The sequence below is a fragment of the Dasypus novemcinctus genome, chromosome 3 (assembly GCF_030445035.2).
Source record: "Dasypus novemcinctus isolate mDasNov1 chromosome 3, mDasNov1.1.hap2, whole genome shotgun sequence".
Taxonomy (NCBI): Eukaryota; Metazoa; Chordata; class Mammalia; order Cingulata; family Dasypodidae; genus Dasypus; species Dasypus novemcinctus.
Window position 1 is genome coordinate 153,059,575 of NC_080675.1, and position 20,873 is coordinate 153,080,447.

The 20,873-nt window shown below is 41.5% G+C and overlaps 1 protein-coding gene across 1 annotated transcript in view; it reads right to left on the reverse strand.

Moving 5' to 3' along the window:
* UBE2Q2 (ubiquitin conjugating enzyme E2 Q2) overlaps positions 1 to 20,460 on the reverse strand; it is an 86,659-nt gene extending 66,199 nt beyond the window's left edge. The window contains exon 1 of the mRNA XM_058294586.2: positions 20,054 to 20,460. Coding sequence (XP_058150569.1) covers positions 20,054 to 20,248 — 195 coding nt within the window. The 5' untranslated portion in view covers positions 20,249 to 20,460. The remainder of the gene's footprint in view (positions 1 to 20,053) is intronic.
* Between the last annotated feature and the right edge of the window lie 413 nt (positions 20,461 to 20,873).

The window sequence follows — 20,873 nt, forward strand, 5'->3', positions numbered from 1 at the left end:
TTATCTACTTTGGCTATCTATGAGATCCTGCTGAGACATGCGTAAGTGCAACCCCTTCTTTGACCTCCCAACTCATTTTGAAATCTCTTAGCCATATAAACTCATTTGTCTTTACCATTTCCCCCTTTTATTCAAGGTCTTTCTCCAGTTGCATCACATTTTTAAAGGCTTTAAAATCTGTAATCACAATAAATCCCTCAAAACCCAAAAGAAAAACATAGAAAGCAAACAAACAAAATAATCCAAACTTGTAGTATAATCTATAGGTTAAAACTGGACTACTTTGGCCTTTTAATATATTAAACCTTTATTTGTAAACTTTACCTAAATGAGGTCTGATTTTGAATCTTTAAAGCCACAGAGTATATATTTAGGCACATGTTTTTAATGCTTACAAATGCTAAAATAATTTTTAAAGTCCTCTTCTAACTACACTCCTTGCTTTCTGAGTAATATAAGTATAGAAGCTACTTTGAGATTTTTTCTTAGAAAAATTGACCCTTTAAAATCTATCTCATTTAATTTGCCTTTTTCCTAGTAATTTTCTATCTCTTCTCAGACTATAGGGAAGGAAATGTAATTTCTAAAGGAACATATTTCTTAAATGAGGTTAAGATTCTCTAAATATAGCATGTGTTAAAAGACAGAACAAACATAGGGTATATGGGAACCTCATATTTTTTAATTTAACATTTTTGTGGTCTATGTATCTTTTAAAAAAAAAAAGAATTAAAAATAAATATTAAAAATAAAAAAGGGAAGCAGATTTGGCTCAACGGATAGAGAGGTCTGCCTACCACACAGGAGGTCCACGGTTCAAACCCAGGGCCTCCTGACCTGCGTGGTGAGCTGGCCCACGCACAGTGCTGATGTGCGCAAGGAGTCTCGTGCCACGCAGGGGTGTCCCCCGCGTAGGGAAGCTCCATGCACAAGGAGTGTGCCCCATAAGGAGAGCCGCCCAGCATGAAAAAGTGCAGCCTGCCCATAAGTGGTGCCGCACACTTGAAGAGCTGATGTAGCAAGATGATACAACGAAAAGAGACACAGATTCCCAGTGCCATTGACAAGAATACAAGAGGATACAGAAGAACACACAGCAAATGGACACAGAGAGCACACAACTGGCGGGGGGAAGGGCGGGGAAGGGGAGAGAAATAAATTAAAAATTTTTTAAATCTTTAAAAAAACAAACAGCAATGTAGGGTTTCCAAAGGGCTACATTCAGTTTTCGCTTGTCATAGGAGTTGGATTTTGAAGCAGCCATCCTCACTGTATAGCCGCTGTGTGCTACAGCTGAGAGTCAATGGTTATTCTTGAACATTATGGGAAGCAGTCTGTAAAATGGTCCCCCTTCTGGTATTCACGCCCTCATATAATTCCCTCCCCTGAACCAGTGACTCATTTCTAGTAAGTAGAATATGGAAAAAATAATAGGAGTAGTCCCAGTAACTTTTGAGATTGGGTTACAAAGATAACTTCCATTTTGCTTACCCTCACCTGCTCTTTCATTTGCTTCTTTTGATGGAATGTAACTGACAGGTGGTGGTGAACAACCCTATGGAGAGGCCCACATGACAAGGAAACCATGCTAGACATGGAAGCCTTCTGTTCAACAGCCTGTGAGATGAATCCTGCCAACAATTCTGTGTGTGAACTTGGAAGTAGATTCTCCCCTAGTTGGTTCTTGAGATAACTACAGCCTCAGCCAACACCTTTACCACCTTGTGAGCAACATGAGCTACTGAACCCCATTGAACCATGCAGATTCCTGACCTGCAGAAATGGTAAATACAGATAATGGTTGCTGTTTAAAGTTGCTAAGTATCTGTGCAATTTGTTACACAGCATAGGTAACTAATTCAAACACCACAAAATTTTGATATTTTATTCCATTATCCAATCTTAGCAAGAAATGGCACTATATATGTTACATTTTTAAAAAGCACAATTAGGTGTGTTGATGAAAAAAAGGCTAAGCATTATGTGCTTTCCCCCCACAGACATTTACTCTGTTCATTTATACTGCTTTCTATTATATATTTGGAAAAAGTCATTATCAGATATTAGCTGCAGATTAGGTTCAAGTCAAGGAAAAACAATTTTGCAAAAACAGTTTTAAAGAAGCATTGCTTTGAGAACTATAATCTCAATTATAATATAGCTGAAGCCACCCAAACTAATTATTAACATTTTACCAAATGTTCTTTAAAGAAAAAAACTATACTGAAGTAGGGCATCATTAATGATATTACTATATCTGTTCAGTAATAGATTATTTTTGCATTCTGATTCCTCCAACTATTCCTGTGTCCCAAATCTCTTTACAGGCTAAAAACTAAACTGCTTTCAGAATGAACCCATTTCTTAAAGAAAACCACTTTGAAGTACTACATTTTCTTCAAATTCTTCACTCTAGCTAGAACATTTCGACTATTATAGTTTTGTATTTTCTTTTGCCTTTAAAAAGAAAAAACTAAATTTAGGACTTCATTGTGGAGATTAGTATTTGTCTAGTAAACTTCTGCATAAGCAAAATAAAATAGATGAGCTCTTGTTCTGGACTGAAATCCTACAAAATCATAGTAGGAAAATTACAAAATAAATAAGTAAATAGATAAACAAATGAGATCAGCTACTATCTAACATAAGGGTTTTTTTTAACCCTGTAGGTGAAAAGATGGGATATATAGGTCTAAGCACCCATGTCAGTAGTTCTCAAAGTGGGACCAAACTATTTGTATAGTAATACTAAGACAATTGCATTCTCAATGTATTGACATTTTCACCAATGGTACAAAAGCAATGGTGGATAAAACTGATGGTATCTAACACATATCAAGACAGGGGCACCAAACTGTACTTGATCGCCACTTTATTCTTCACCACGATGCTTTTAAGATGCTAAAAAAAGAGAGAGAGAGAGAGAGAGAGAAAGAGAGCCTATCGTTTCAAGGAAAACAAAGTACAGTATTTATAGCGAATAATAAACATAAAAATCAAGCTTTCAACAAAAAATTAGAATCTGAAAAATTTCTATCTACCACTGTGAGCTTGACAGCTTCCCAATACTCTTCTGATGATACTGTTAATGAAAATTATGTTTTGATACTGTATAATGAAATGTATCAATATTTAGATCTCAGCGAACCAATATGTTCCAGATGCCTGATGCACGGCAATATATCATGTATCATTCAAAGTTCAAAACAGACCAAATTTTAGTGGAGTATCAAAAAATATATATCCTGAATTATCTAAAAAGGCTGTTAAAATACTCCTTTTTCTAACCAAAAATCTGTATGAGGCTGGATTTTCTTCACATATTTCAATGAACACAACATATCACAACAGATTGAATGCAGAAGCAAATGGACCAGATATTAAAGAGATGTGCAAAAAACATAAAATTGTGCCATATTCTCCAACTTTTTGTTTTAGAAAATATTTATATTTCATAAAAATGTTATTTGTATTAGCATGTAATAGGTTTATTTTTAATGAATATTTTAAGAATGTTTTAATTCTAATAAATATTGATAGACATAACTTACATAAACAAAAGCTCATTGGGGTCCTCATTACATCTTTAAGAAAGTTTAGGAATCCTGACACCAAAAATGTTGAGAACTGCTGCCCCAACTCCTTTTTTTTTTTTTCACCTAGAATTTCTTCCTTGGGAGAAACATGTCTTCACAATTCTATGTTAACCCACGTGTTCCATAGGAACTGGTCTTCCTACCTCCCTCCCAGCTTCCTCCTTCCCTCTGTGACCCAGAACTTGGTCAAAGAACTCCATATCATTCTAACCCACTCCCAGTAATTAGCTCTCAAAAGGCTCAAACCAAGCAAATTTGAATATTCTGTAAGCTTTTGCTGGAAATATCTGGAAAGAGCCCTCTTTCTAGGAGATCCAGAATCACAAGGACAATGTTGGCCAGCCTGGGGCAGCCATCATTCATCTTGTCAAATAGAGACAGACTACATGAAGCCAAATTGCTTTCTAGAGGGTCACTGATGTTTATATTTTCTGCCATGACTGTGAAAATGCCCATTTCATTGCATACTTGCTAACATTTTTACAAATCTGATAAATAAAAACTGGAACGCAGAAGAAAAAAAAAAGTTCCTATATAGTGTAATTTGTTACATCTCCAAAAACCAATTCAGCAATAAAAATTGAAAGCCATTACATGTCTAGGAATGTTTCAAAGGACATTACCTATTTGAACAAGGATTTAGCTCTAGCTATTGATGTTCAAAGCATTATTTAAAACAGAAAAAAAGAAAGAAAAAAGAAAAAGAAACCACTAATACATTCAATATCAGCAGTCATGACTGATTATACCATAATATGGTCATACAGTATAACACCAAAAGATAAAGACACTGTAGGTGAATCTACAATATCACTGAATTAAAAAAACAGATTACAAAACAGATTTTTAAAATTTTTAAAAAGCGGGGGAGGGGGAGGAGAAACCATAGCATCATTTTTCACAATAGCCAGAAGGTAGAAACAACCTAAGTGTTCACCAACACTTGAATGAATAAACAAAATGTAGTATGTGTATACATATATATAATGAATTATTCTCCTGTAAAAACAATTAAGTTCTGACACATGCTACAACCAGATGAAGAAATTATATTGAGTGAAATAAGCCAGACATCAAAGGAAAATTATTGCGTAAGTTCACCTATATGAAATATCTAGAATAAGCAAATATATAGAAACTGAAAGTAGATTACCGGTTACCAGAGCCTGAGGAGGCAGAGGGTGGGAGAGTGGGGAGCTTTTGGGTAAAAAATTTCTGGGGTAATAAAAAAAGTTTTCACAATGGTTGGTGGTGATGATAGCACAACATTGTAAATATTATTAATGCTACCAAATTTTATACTTGAAAGTGATTAAAATGGGCAATTTTATGATGCATAAATGTTAACACAAATATTTTTTAAAGGAGGGGAGGGTCAGTGTGGGGGAAAGGGAGTATACATAAGTAAAGGGAGGAATAAAAAAGACCAGATAACCAGAAAGATATATATCAAAATTTTAAGTCTTTTCTGGTGGTAGAATTATAGGTGACTTTTCCCCCCAGTTTTGCTTATCTGGTTTCTAAATTCCTTACAATAAGAACATCCTGTCTCTGACATTATAAAATATCCATCACTACCATTACCACCACCATCCATGGAAACTTACCTTAACCCTCAGCACAAACACTGCATCATGTTTAAGGTTTGATCAGTGTTAATATTTTAAAGATAACATATTTTGAAAGACATCTAAAATGATGACCAATATTTAAGCCTATGCAATAACATTTTCAATTTTCTATTATACTATAGATTTTTTTTATTTCTCCCCACCCCCCTGCAGTTGTCTGCTCTCTGCGTCCATTTGCTGCACTCTTCTGTGACCGCTTCTGTCCTTATCAGCAGCACCGGGAATCTGTATTTTTTGTTGCATCATGTTGCTGCGTCAGCTCTCCGTGTGTACAGCACCGTTCTTGGGCAGGCTGCACTTTCTTTCACGCTGAGAGGCTCTCCTTATGGGGTGCACTCCTTGCGCGTGGGGCTCCCCTATGCAGGGGATACCCCTGCATGGCAGGGCACGATGCGCATGGGCCAGGTCCACATGGGTCAAGGAGGCCCGGGGTTTGAATCACGGACCTCCCATGTGGTAGGCGGACGCCCTATCCATTGGGCCAAGTCCACTTCCCTATTATAAGTTTTTTAATTTTTGCAGGGTTAACAACTAAGCTTTGTATCTTCTTTATCTTGAAATGACAGTGTTCTTATTCCTATTCAAAATAATATGAGTTATTAAACACTGGATGGTGCTCAAAAATCCCAATATAAATTCAGGCACTGTTTCTTCTTACAGTGCCCTTTTTTAGCAACTTATAAAAAAAATTTTTTTTAAGATTTCTTTATTTCTCTCCCCTCCCCTCCCCGATCCCGGTTGTCTGTTCTCTGTGTCTATGTGCTCATCTTTGTCCGCTTCTGTTGTTGTCAGCGGCATGGGAATGTGTTTCTTTTTGTTGGGTCATCTTGTTGTGTCAGCTCTCCGTGTGTGCGGCGCCATTCTTGGGCAGGCTGCACTTTCTGTCATGCTGGGCAGCTCTCCTTATGGGGCGCACTCCTTGCACGCATCAGCACTGCACGTGGGCCAGCTCCACACGGGTCAAGGAGGCCTGGGGTTTGAACCACGGACCTCCCATGTGGTAGATGGATGCCCTAACCACTGGGTCAAGTCCGCCGCCTTATAAAAATTTTAAAGACCTAAATAAATACAGAACGATTATCTAAGTATCTAATTATTCAGGACCTTTGTTTCTCTTCCATTCTATCTGCTTCATAGTCATTTTCAGGCTTGTAGGATGAAATTATCTTTGACTTTCATATGTTATACTTTCCCCAGCCCCCAATATTGAAAACAGAGTTGATCACTCTGATTCTTACATGACATACATTAACATGGGACCAACTCTACAAATGTATAACATAAAACCCGGGGGAAGTGGATGTGGCTCAAGCAATTAGGCTCCTGCCTACCACACAGGTCTCTGGTTAGGTTCCTGGTGCCTCCTAAAGACGTCAGTGAGCTAGCATGATGGGCAGGTGCAGTAAGTAGACACAAAAGAGATAAAAGAAGAAAAACAATGACAGATACAACAAAGCAGGGAATAGAGGTGGCTCAAGCAATTAGGTGCCTCACTCCCACATCGGAGGTCCCAGGTTTGGTTCCCATTACCTCCTAAAGAAACAAGGAGGACGAACAGACACAGCAAGTGCAAACAACGAGGGGGTGGGGAGAAATTAATAAATAAATAATAATTTTAAAAACTTTCCCTCAGGACAGATGTGGCGCAAGTGGTTGGGCACCTGCTTCCCACATGGGAGGTCCCAGGTTTGTTTCCTGGTGCCTCCTAAAAACAGAAAAATAAAAACAAACAAAAAACTCAGGATTGCCGATGTGACTCAGTGGTTGAACGCCAGCTTCCCTCATACCAAGTCCTGGGTTCAATTCCCAGCCCTGTTACCTCAGAAAAAATAAATAAAAGCCCTTCCCTCAAAAATTGTGGACAATGAAAGTGGTTAATAGTATAAATATAAAACGTTCTTCCATGAATTAGAACAAATGCACATTACTATTACAAGGTGTTTGTAATAGTATGATATATGGGCAAAAAACATACCTAATGCAAACAATGGACTATAGTAAATAGTAATTTATTAATATTCTTCCATCAATTGTAACAAAGGTACCACACTAATGCTAAATGTCAGTAATAGAGGGTTATAAGGCTTTTCTTTAGGAGCAATGAAAATTTTCTGAAACTGTGGTGATGAAAGCAAAACTCTGTGATTACACTGAGTCACTGATTGTACACTTTGGATGGATTATAGGGTGTGTGAATAAAACTTCATAAAAAAGAAATAAAATGAAAAAACATAGGATTATATAACAGACGATGGACTATAGCTAATAGTACAAGAATGTTCATTCATGAATTCTAACAAATACCACTAACACAAGAAATTAAAAATAGGGTGGTATATGGGAAAAATACAGTAATGAAAACTGACTATAGTTAATAGTACTATTTTTCCCCTCCCCCTCCCTCACCCCTGCTGTTTTTGCTGTCTGTGTTCATTCCCTATGTGATCTTCTATAGCTGTTTCTCTTTTTTTGGTCTTCTCTTCTAGTCTTTCTTCTCTAGGACTCACCAGGATTCGATCCTGGGGACCTCTGATGTGGAGAGAGGTTCCCTATAAATTGTGCCACCTCAGTTCCTCCTGTATGCTGTGCTTTACATTGACTTTCCCCTTCCTCTCTCTTTGGTTGTGTCATCATCTTGCTGCATGACTCACCTGCACAGGCACTGGTTCACCACACAGGCACTTGGCTCACTGTGTGGGCACTGGCTCGCCACATGGGCACTCGGTTCACCACACGGGCACTTGTGCGGGCACCTGGCTCACCATTTGGGCACTTGGCTGGCCATACAAGCACACTTCCTCTTCTTCTTTTTCACCAGGAGGCCCCAGAGTTCAAACCCGGGTCTTCCCATCAGTAGGCGAGCAACATCCACTTCCCAGTAATATTAAAATATTATTATTTTAATAATCTTTCATCAACTGTAACAAAGGTTAACTACTATTGGGGGGAAAAAGCACAATTACAAAAAATTGCTATCATCAACTGTAACAAATGTTCCAAACCAATGAAAGGTGTTAGTGGTGGGGTAGTATATAGAAATTCTGTATTTTACACGATTGTTGTGTACACCCACAACTTCTCTAACAAAAAATAAAAATAAAAAATGAAAAGCACACGAGTATAAACACAGAGAAAAACCCTTCCCTCATAAAGTAATTCTCATTTATTATCTCAACTAAAGACTGGCCTGTTTCCTTAGTCTTTGAATGACCTAGTTTTTGTAGAATATACAATATTAAAATGAACTTCTTCATACAAAATTTTAAGTGACACTAAACTGCTCTTTATTTTAGCACAATGATCATAGATACAGAAACTTAAAATATTTTCTATTATAATTCTCAAAAAATTAAGCTATAATTGATAATAGGTTCATAAGGAAAAGCACTAAAAGAACTGAGCAACAAAACAACTTAAATGACCTCTTGTGATCCTTCCAAATCAAGGCTTCATATTGTATCAAAGTAGTTGTAAAGAATTTTTTTTTTAATTTCTCTCCCCTCCCCCCCACCCCAGTTGTCTGTTCTCTGTGTCTATTTGCTGCGTCTTCTTCTTTGTCCGCTTCTGTTGTTGTCAGCGGCACAGGAATCTGTGTTTCTTTTTGTTGTGTCATCTTGTTGTGTCAGGTCTCCGTGTGTGCAGCACCATTCCTGGGCAGGCTGCACTTTCTTTCGCCCTGGGTGGCTCTCCTTACGGGGCGCACTCCTTGCGCATGGGGCTCCCCTACACAGGGGACACCCCTGTGTGGCACGGTACTTCTTGCGCACATCAGCACTGCACATGGGCCAGCTCGCACATGGGCCAGCTCCACATGGGTCGAGGAGGCCCAGGGTTTGAACCGCAGACCTCCCATGTGGTAGACGGACGCCCTAACCACTGGGCCAAGTCCGCCACCCATAAAGAATTTTTAAATTCTATCCATTTTGAATTTTTACCTTAAGCTCTAAAGAGTTTAAAGTCTAAAACCTACTATGTGCCATACACTGTACTTAAACACAATCTTTCAAGATAGGTATTACCAGAATTATTATTGTACATATATAAATTTGGTCACATCTCACAGAAAATTTGAACCCCATACTCAATAGAGAGTGATATTAAAATGTATATATAACTACCACAATAAAGACTAGGGTAAGTAGATACATTTCAAACAAGTTCACGATCACCACCACCATTACCACCGTAAGACTTTCCCAATCTGGGGCAACACAATTCAAGGTTAATCAAACCAACCTCTTTGCCTGTCATTGCTTAAGAAAAGCAGTTTTTATCTTGTACAAAAATAGCTTTCTCTATTTTTCTATATAAATCCATTAAAGAAAGCAAGACATATGACTATCTCAAGCATCAGTTAACAAATTGCCTGCCAGAATGCTCGGATTCTGGCATCTTTCCAAATGACAGACCATAGCCATCACTAAGGATTTCATAACTTTTTGGTAATTGATAAACATACTTTTTAAAAGATTTTTATTTATTCATTTTTCTTTCCCTCCACCCCCCATTGTCTGCTCTCTGTGACCATTCGCTATGTGTTCCTTCTGTGTCTGCTTATATTCTCATTAGGCAGTTCTGAGAACCAATCCCAGGACCCTCCAGAGTGGGAGAGAGGCAATTATTCTCTTGCATCACCTCTGCTCCCTGTTCAGCTATGTCTCTTCATTGTCTTTCCTGTGTCTCTTGTTGTATCATCTTGCTGCACCAGCTCTCCACGTCAGCTGGCACTCTCGCGCGGGGCGGCATTCCTGAGCCGGATGGCACTCTCGCGTAAGCTGGCACTCCACGTGAGCCAGCTCACAGTGTAGGCCAGCTTGCCTTCACCAGGGGACCCTGGGCATCAAACCCTGTACCTCTATATGGTAAACAAGAGCCCAACTACTTCAGCCACATCTGTTTCCCAAACATACTTTTTATTGACGGTTCAAAGGTATAGAAGTTGTGAGTCTCCTGAAGACCAGCTGTAAACCACATTACTTTCACACTTCGATGTTTAGATAAATGTGGAGAATTAAACTGAAATAAGAATTACCAGACAACACTTAATAAAATTATAAGTGCTCTGACAACATAACACAAGATACAAAAAAAAAATTGCTCCCAGCTAATCATTTTACAAGCAAACAAGTATCTAACATGCTCTGAGCCCACAGAACAGAATAAAAACAGGAAAGCGTGCTAAAAGAAAAATGCATACATACCCTGTGATCTGAAATGTTTACTTATACAAAGATAGTTAGCAAATTAGTTATTCAGAACATTATTTTAAGTGAACTGATGAAGGAAAGCAAAGGCACTGAGGACTTCACTAGAGGATTTGAGCCACATAAACGATAGAATACACTGGATGGTCTCCTAGGTTCTGAGTCTGCCTTGTCTATTTTAAGTCTTTCAGAATGATCAATCTTTTAGAAGAGAGTACAGAACATTGCTAAAATGACCTTTGAAAAAGGGACCCTGCTTTATTTTTTTTTTTTAGGAGCAGGGAATGGCCTTTTGGTTTTTGTTTGTTTGTTTGTTTAATTATTTATTTATTTTTAAAAATTACATTCAAAAAATATGAGATCCCATTTAACCCCACCGCCCCCACCCCCCACTCCCCCCACAGCAACACTTGCTCCCATCATCGTGACACATCCATTGCACCTGGTAAGAACATCTCTGAGCATCACTACACCCCATAGTCAATGATCCACATCATGGCCCACACTCTCCCACGTTCCATCCAGTGGGCCCTGGGGGGATCTACAATGTCCCATAATTGTCCGTGAAACACCACCCAGGTCAACTCGACGTCCCAAGACCGGCTCCACATCTCATCTCTTCCTCCCATTCCCCAAACCCAGCAGCCACCATGGCTACCCTTCCCACACCCATTCCACATTTTCTCTGTGGACATTGGATTAGTTGTGTCCATTGCACATCTATGTCAAGTGGGGGCTTAGATTCCATATGGATACTGGATGCACTCCTCCTGCTTTCAGTTGTAGACACTCTAGGCTCCACGGTGTGGTGGTTGACCTTCTTCAACTCCATGTTAGCTGAGTGGGGTAAGTCCAATAAATCAAAGTGTAGGAGCTGAAGTCTGTTGAGGCTCTGGGCCTGGGTGTCATATTATCAGTCCAGAGATTCAAATCCCCTAAATATATCTTAAACCCCAGCACCTATTACAATTCCAATAAAGTAGCATGGAAGTCTTGTGAAAAGAGATCCCCTCTGAGTCCAATTCCATCACGTAGAAACACAGGCTCCAAAGAAGGGCCATCTGCCATGGCAGTGAACCCCATCTGCCATGACCATAGAACCCGTGGGTCTCTTTATCCCTCAAAAGAACCAATACCTGGGGTTGTATCTACTTTATCTGTCTCTCAGACTCTGCTCAGTTGTGCATAAGGGCATTCCTTCTGACAACCTCCAGACTCTTTTTTAGAGACTCATAGCCTTATAATCTCATTTCTCCTTTCCATTTCCCCCTTACATTAGGTCAATCAGCATTTTGAAGTCATGTTATTATATGTAGACAGGGATATTCTGCTGATCCGTATTGAACCTTTAATTCAAGGTCATTTTCTAGTTGTATCTTCAGCTGGTATGTGGTAGTGGTCCCTCGGTGCCAGGGAGGCTCATCCCCGGGGACCCTGCTTTATTACTCTTAGTCTATAGTAAAGCTTTACATTGGGCAGTGATGTCAATTATTTAAGTCGGGGGAGCGGGTGTGGCTCAGTGGTTGAGCACCTGCTTTGCATGTACAAGGTTCAGGGTTCAATCCCCTGGTTCCTCCCTAAAAAAAAAAAAAATCCCCACCCCTCACCTATCTAATATTATCCTTTACCAGGTCTACAGAAGTTTAACCAAAAAAAAAAACTATAAAGTTACTAAGGGATACATCATACACATTCATAAAAGGGATTCCTGAGTTGCCTCTTCATATATCTATCTGTTCCTTTCAAGAAAGGACATAAAAATGGAAAAGAAGGAAGACAGATAACTGCTCAGAATCTGACCCTATATTTTAAATTGGTCAAATGAAAACAATGATTCTTTCTGGCCTGAAAGCACCACTTAGGTACTTAATGCAACCACTCTAATATTTCCAAGTGACTCATCCAAAAGTTCAATTTGGAAAGGTAACTGTCCCAGATGAAAAGACCAAAGAAAAGGACTTAGGCTCCTTAGTTAAATTTTATTTTTTCCTTTGTACAACTGGCTGGACTTTATAGCAGTCTAAAGGTAAGAAAAAAGTGAATGGCATTGTCTTATTTACCATGTAAAGCTGTTACAAAGCACTTTCAAAATAAAGTGTTATTTAACGAAAAACGACACCCATCACTTTTACATTTGTAGAGAACACTGTCAAAAAGCTTTCTATACATGTTTTCAAGGACATTATTTTACAAAGAAACACTGTACAAGAATTGATTTGCATAAGGTCTCAACTACTATGTACAAACTAACACCTCTCTCTCTCCCTCATAGATTCAGAATGCTAACATTTTTTAATTATTAGTATCTTACTGTGAAAGGGAAGGAGGGATTCTTGGCAGTGATGAAATTTATCTAAACAAAAACATGTTCCACCAAAAGAAGCCTGCTCAATAGCTTCTCATGCACAAAGAGTAATGATTAATGCTACACAAAAAAATAAAGACTGAGGTTTTATTTATTTACCAGCTCATTTACCTCCTAGGGGAAATTGTTCACTCTAAAACAGTGATTTCCTATCATGGGTTCCCAGATGCCAAAAAGTCCATAAAAGGAGTAACGGAGTTGCTGAGTTATGTTAAATGTTTCAAAAGGACTGAAAGAAAACTATATACTCACTCCCAATAAAGCTATATAGGTTATTGAAACAAGCTGCTTTGCCTTTAGGTGTAATCGTAACAATGTGATGTTACCACTGAATGGAAATTAGATGTATACCAAAAAAGAAAAAGTAGTTAAATCTGCATGCTAGACAATCTTCATATCGTCAATTTACAGAAAACAAGCAATAAAGACTCTTGAAGTTGAAAAATATCACTTTTCCTTCATATTTAAGATCAGAACAAATTTATAAATAAAACAAGAAAAAAATTAGCTCAATTACCATAGCCCAGAGAGGAAGAAATCTGTTTTGTTGTTTTTATTTCTATCACTGTCTTTCATATGAAGTCCAAGTACAGGTTTCCAATGGAGCCCTCAGTGACCTTTTAAATATTTATGAACAACCGATGACACCTTCTTTTACATATTTATAAAATATGTAGAAAAATACATACCATGATACTTTCATAATGTTATCTCTGCACTTCCCACAAACTATGGCAGTTTATTTACATAGATGGTTAAGATTTTTGTTCAAACAGAATATAGCCAGGATAGTGGCCATATAGTCAATAGAATTTTTACTGAACAAATAACTGAGTGAAAGGAAAAAAGCAAAAGTATAGAATACTCTTCCCTCACCACTAAAAAAGAAGTAAAAAAAAAGGTAATAGACAAAAGAAAAGATTTAGACACCTGTAGTAGTCAACCACAGGGGTGCTGATACAAAATACCAGAAATTGATTGGTTTTTATAAAGAGTATTTAGTTGGGGTAGGAGCTTACAGATACCAGGCCATAAAGCATAAGTTACTTCCCTCACCAAAGTCTATTTAGAACAAGATAGCTGCCTACGTCTGCGAGGGTTCAGGCTTCCTCAGGCTTCCTGGGTTTCTACGTTCCTGGGGCTTGCTTTTCTCTGGGTTCAAGGATCCTTCCTTCCTGGAGCTGGCTTCTCTTTCCTCTGCATGCTGACTTCCCAGGGCTCCAGCTTAAGTCTTCAGCATCAAACTCCAACATCAAAACTCCAACATCAGAAACCCTCAACTCTGTTCTTTGTCATGCCTTTTATGCCATGAAGGGGTGGGGACTCAATACCCTAATCATAACTCAGTCATGCTCTCATTCAGATCAGATGACAAGCATAATCCAATATTTCTTTTTAGAATTCATCAATAACATCAAACTGCTACACTCCACCCTCTGAATTCCAAAAGGACATTACAATATTCAAAAAAAACCTTGAATCGGTTACAATACAAGTACTAAATCATATCATAATCAATTTAAAGAAATAGTTTGTCTTGGGGCAAAGTCCTGTCTGCTATAGACCTTTGAAACTTACAAAACAATTTATCTGTTTCCAATACACAAATGGACAGACATAGGATAAACATTTTCATTACAATAAGGAGAAATTGGGAGGGAAACATGAGTCAAGGGTCCTCTACAGTTCAGTAAACCTGCAGAAAATTCGCCATTCGATTTCAAAGTCTAGGAGTCATTCTTTTTTTTTTTTTAAGATTTATTGATTTATTTATTTCTCTCCCCTCCCGCCCCCGCTCTGGTTGTCTGTTTTCTGTGTCTATTTGCTGCCTCTTGTTTCTTTGTCCGCTTCTCTTGTTGTCAGCGGCACGGGAATCTGTGTCTCTCTTTGTTGAGTCATCTTGTTGTGTTAGCTCTCCATGTGGGTGGCGCCATTCTTAGGCAGGCTGCACTTTCTTCCACGCTGGGCAGCTCTCCTTAAGGGGCACACTCCTTGCAAGTGGGGCTCCCCTATGCAGGGGACACCCCCGCGTGGCATGGCACTCCTTGCAAGCATCAGCACTGCGCATGGGCCAGCTCCACACGGCTCAAGGAGGCCCGGGGTTTGAACTGGGGCCCTCCCATGTGGTAGACGGACGCCCTAACCACTGGGCCAAGTACATTTCCTGAGAGTCATTCTTAAAAGGATGGATTCTTCACCCTGGGGCCATATGGGGACCCACACTTTCCACAGTCTTGACCAATGGCCATTTTCTCGGTTCCACCCTCATCAAGCATTTGGGTGTGGAACAAGCTCCGGACTCTCCCTCCAAGAGTGTTGGGATGATTGCCACACCTTACCCAATATTTGTGTTAAGTGTCTTACCCTCCCTAGTACAGTGATTAAAAACAACATTCCCCCTAACCTTTGGCATACAGGCTCAACCCTCTCAGAGCAACAAGTTGACCACCGGCCTTCCCTAACCTTTGGGGGACAGGTCAACCCCTCCCAGGCCTGTGGGGTGCTGACCTTAACCGCCCTAATCCTTGGGGAATATGCCCCACCCTCTCTGTACCCTGGGGCAGCAAAACTCTCCCAGAACATTGGACAGGAACATCCACCCTCTTCAACTGCTGGGGCAAACTCATCCTCTTTGTACACATGGGTGGGGTTCCTTTCTTGGCCCAAGGTGATGTCTGAATTCCACATCTCAGCTTCTATGGTTTTCCTCTTAAAGCTGTTTCTCCTTCAATCTCTCCTTTCCATGGCCTTTTTATTCCAGGCTGACAGTGGTTTTGTTCATATAGTTCTCTCAAAAACTCTGTTGGTTTAGCATGCAGGGGTCCAAGCCATCAGACATTAAGACTTTCCACAAGTCTTTCCAACATAACTGCATCTTCCCTCCTGATTTACAAGTTCCAAGTTTAGTTAAGTCCTCCAACAGGGCACTTTCATCTGGGAGCCTGATTTCCAGAGGCTTGGAATTTTCAGAATGAGTTTCTGTTTTCTTTGTGCCCAACAATTGAGTTTTCAGCTTATCCTGCTCATCTAGCATTTTGCTATAAGCAGTAAGCAGAAGCCAAGCCGCATTCTCCGGGTTTACTTTGGAAATTTCTTCAGCTAAATGCCTAGGCTCACCATTTTCAAATTCTGCCTTCCATAAAACACCAGAAGTTAATCTTGCTAAATTCTCTGCAACTTTAAAACACGGATCGCCTTTCCTCTATCATTTACTTTTAAGGTATCATAAGAAGTCTATTTAGCATCCACATTGCTATCAACAGCCTCTTCAAAGCGTTCTAGGCCTTTTCCACCAAGCATCTCACAATTCCTGCAAAAAATACACCTTACCCATTTATAAAACCTTTCCAGCTTTTCGTTAATTGAAAAAGCACTTCCCCACTTTTCTCAGCACCAAATTCTGTATTAGTCAGCCAAAGGGGTGCTGATGCAAAATACCAGAGATTGGTTGGTTTTTATAAAGGGTATTTATTTGGGGTAGGAGCTTACACATACCAAGCCAAAAAGCAAAAGTTACTTCCCTCACCAAAGTCTATTTGGAGCAAGATGGCTGCCGACATCTGCGAGGGTTCAGGCTTCCTGGGTTCCTATGTTCCTGGAGCTTGCTTTTCTCTGGGTTCAAGGCTCCTTTCTTTCTGGGGCTGACTTCCCAGGGCTCCAGCTTAAGTCTTCAGCATCAAACTCCAAAACTCCAACATCAGAAACCCTCGACTCTGTTCTTTGCCATGCCTTTTATCTGTGAGTCCCCATCCACCAAAGGGTGGGAACTCAACACCTTAATCATAATTCAATCATGCCCATGTACAGATCAGATTATAAGCATAATTCAATATTTCTTTTCGGAATTCATCAATAATATCAAACTGCTACAGCACCCAAAATTATTACAACAGAACATAGGAAAACAAAACCAAAGCAGCAAACTGTAAAGACTACATAAGGTAGGGAAGGGGAAATATCAGCATGAACTGTGTATGATCCAGGAGCGCCTTATGGGATGGTCAGACATGAAACAACATATTGGGATAGGGTCAGGGGTGGGAATCAGGGGCTCATTCCACATGGGAAAAACAGGTGGTGCAGAGCCCTGGAAGAAAATGGTTCTTCAGAATCTGGCATGCAAGCGTGTAAGGAAACAACCACCAGTAAGATACCACTCACTCAAACATTACAGAAACTATATAGGGATGCTCTTTGCACATGAGGGAAGCAGGCTTTGATATGTAGAAGACTTCAATATATATTTGAGCTGTTACTTAAAGAGGAAAAGTTATAAAACAGGACAAACTCATTTTTTGTTTAAGAGTTACAACTTTTTAGAGAGTATCAAATCACAAAAACATTTTGAAATCCAACCCCATTTTGTCCTTGTTCTTTCCCCTCTAAGTAAATGATAACAATATATGCAAGCCATTTTATCAAAACACTCATTCATGTTTAAGGAGTCTATCTTTCTACACTTCGGATGGATTTATGCTTTAGTTGCATTCTGAAATAATTACAGATGAAGTGGTATGTCTGGGATCTCCTTCAAAATAATCAGAGGTAGGGTACAGAGTGAAATAAGATGGGCCAAAAGGTTTATCACTGTTGAGGCTGGGCCCATGGAGGTTCACAATATTGTTCAACTTTTGTGTATGTTTGATGCTTTTCCATAAAATGTTAATACACACTCGTATAGTTTGTATACACTAAAGCATCTACAATTATCCTCTGATGTCTGTCATATTTCACCAGCATGTCAATTTTAATAGTTTCTACAAGCAGTACCAATATACACCAGATCCTCCTTTTGCTGTCTCTAATTCACTCTGCTCCATTTCCTTTGCCACTACCCTACCCAGGTCATCACTTAATAGTTTTGCAGCTGACTCCTAACAACCTACAATGTGGTTTTCAATGAGGGCATTTCAGATGGCACAATTCATTGTTGTGCCAGACTGCCTGAACACCACAAGACACTTGGCATCCCCATACCCCTGGCACTAAATGCCAGCATGGCAACACCACCACCACCACATTGGGATAACCAAAAGCCACACACAACATTCCCTAATGCCACCCACCACAAAGAACCACTTCTAGCCCTAGAAGCCAGACAGGTTTTCCTACTTACTAGAGTTACTGTAGTGGCTCCCCACTAGCTATAAATTCAGTCTCCTATTATTCAAGCTAGCCCTACCTTTTTGGGCTCATACCCCAACTTCTACCAGAATAATCACTCTACAAGCCATTCAGGCCCCTCTCATTATCACCAGTTTAATGCTCACTACTACTTCTTGGGTCTCATTCCAAGAAAATCTTCCCCTTTACCAGCTCATATCCTGGGTTTTCTTCAAACCATCAAAGTCAAATCCCATCTTCCCCTTGAAGTTTTGTCTAGCCTCAAGTGCCACAACTTTTCCACTCTCAAAGGAAAAGAGGCTTCTCAAACTTGAGTCTTTTGGGGTTGAGTTCCCTCTGCCTGAAATGCCCTTTCAATCCATCCCCTTCCATAATTCTACTCACCTGTGGAAGCCCAGCTCCAGTGTCATCCTGTCCTTTCCTGAACCTCCCTGCACCTCAGTCAAAACTGTTTCCTGCGGTTTTCATAAAACTATTCATGATAACCTAATATACTGGTCATACTTTGTTGTTTTTGTTTTGTTTTGTTTTTAACACTTTTTTATTAAAGTTAATAGGTCATACAGAATGTTACATTAAAAAACGTAAGAGGTTCCCCTATACCCCCCACCCCTATTCCTCCCACACCAACAACAACCTCCCCCATCATTGTGGCACACTCACCGCGCTCGGCAAACACATTTTGGAGCACTGCTGCACCACATGGATAATAGTTTACCCTGTAGTTCACACTCTCCCCCAGTCCATTCAGTGGGTTATGGCAGGATATATAATGTCCAGCATCTTACCCTGAAATATCATGTATGACAACTCCAAGTCCCAAAAAACACTTTTTATACTCTTACTTCAATGAAAGCTGAGTTCTGAAAGCAGGGGATGCACCCTACAGTTTTGCAACCCCAGTGGCTCCAATGAAACAAGTGTTTAAATCTCACTGCAGGTGAGCACTTGATTATACTGTTCATTTTTTTTTCCCCAGAACTGCACACCTTCTCCCCTAAGTATTCTGATAACTATTTTAAGGTTAAATTATCATAATTTCAAGGCCCTTGCAAACTCTGACTCTGCTGAAGTACTAAACACACAGTAGGCAGTCCAGGACATACTTAACGGAAGAAAGAAGACGCCAGATCTGGCTTTAGCCATATTAAAAGAAAAACGTGAAACTACCACCTTGATTCCTGTCATAAAGTGCATTTTCTACAGTATGGACCAATAACCTCATTCAATTTCACAATAAACAGACTCATCATACGTTTTTTAATAAATAAAACTTATTTAATACTTCAACTATTTTGCCAAAGGGATTACCGTGGGTTTCGAATGAACTTTCAGTTTAAAGAGTGAACTTTACGTCTCTTTTCAACTTTGTAACATGAAATGACCTTTCTGGACAGTAGACTGGGACACGGACCTCCTTTCACCTATTAATAATATCAAAGACTTCCACACTGAAGGGGCTACCTTTATATTCAACCACAACAACACCTGCCGCAGTACAATGCGCCTTCAAAAACAAAAACAAAAAACGCCATAGCGTGCGGCCAGGCCAGGGGAAGGGGAGAATTCAAATAGTATCACAGGCTGCATTCTAAACTTTTTTTCCCTTAAATGAATCCGTTTTCAACGGTAGTTTTCTTTAAACACAAACTTTAGAAAAGAATTGGTTGAATAAGCGGGGACGAGGGAAACCTGACTGGAGAATGAGGCATTAAAACTTGAAGGGAAAATACACACATACACACACACTTGAGGGTCTCTTCCCTTCTCTGCCTGGACTCAAACAGCCAGAGTTCATATACCCGACCCGCCGCGAGCGGCCACGGCAACTGACTAGGGCTCCAGCGCGCCACGGACTCCCACCCCGGGGCGCGGCGACGGGGGCCGAGAAAGACCATCAGTTCGAGCCCCGCGGGACGCGCCGGCGAAACGCGCCTTCAGCCTCCCACCCCAGCCTCTGCCGGGCCAGCCAGGCCACTCACCAGGGAAGGGGCGGGCCCGGGCAGCCCCGCCCCGCCCCGCCCGGAGACTAGAGGGGCCTCTCCCGGGCCCGGCTCCCCTTTGTCCAGGGACTCGGGGCGCCCCCATTTGCGCCCGCGCCTCTCCCGGCGGGGCAGCAGCTGGGCGCCTCACCGTGATGTTGCAGTGGAGGGTGAGCGGCGGCGGCGGCGGCGAGTGCGGGCAGCCGGGCGGCGCCGGCGGCGGTGACACCAGGAACTGGCAGTGCAGCTCGTCCAGCTTCCAGCTGACGATGCGAAATCGCTCGTGGTTCTTGTCGAAGATGGACGCCAAGAACTTCAGCTCGGCCTTGAGCCCTGACACGGACATCTTCCCTTCATCTCCGGCGGAAGGGGGGCGGAAAGGGAGCCGGGCCCGGAGCCGCCGTCACGGCCGCGACCGCCCCGCGGGGCCGGCCCGGGCCGCACTCCCGCGGCTCCGCCTCTCCCGGCCGCCGCGACCCGTGTCTGATCGGGGCGGGAAAATGGCGGGGGATGCCGTGGCCTCGTCGACTGCGCCCTTTGTAACCGACTCCACGCGCCGGAGAAGGCGGCGGCGGCCGGGCGGCTTAAAAGGGCAACAGCGACTCTGCCCCCGCTACCGGCTGGGAAAGGGCTGCCCCCACCCCGCCCCCATCCCTTCCCCGCCCAGGCGCGCCCCCGCGGCCCGAGCGGCTGCTGGCGCGCGCGCCCGGCCGCCCCCTCGCCGTGACCCAGCCCCCCTCGGCCGGGCTCATCTGCTCAGCTTCTCCAACTAGGGTTCCCGAGGCTCCAGGCCAGCTGGCACCCTGGCCCCAGGTCTCCGGGAGGAGCCGGAGACCCCCGCGAGTCCCCGCGCCGACCTGTGGCCACACACGTGCGCGGCTACTGCGCCGGCCACGTCGGTGCGACAGTGCGCTGGCCACAGGGGGTGCGTCTCGTGGCGGTGCGGGGGCCGCCCTCTCACCTGACCCAGG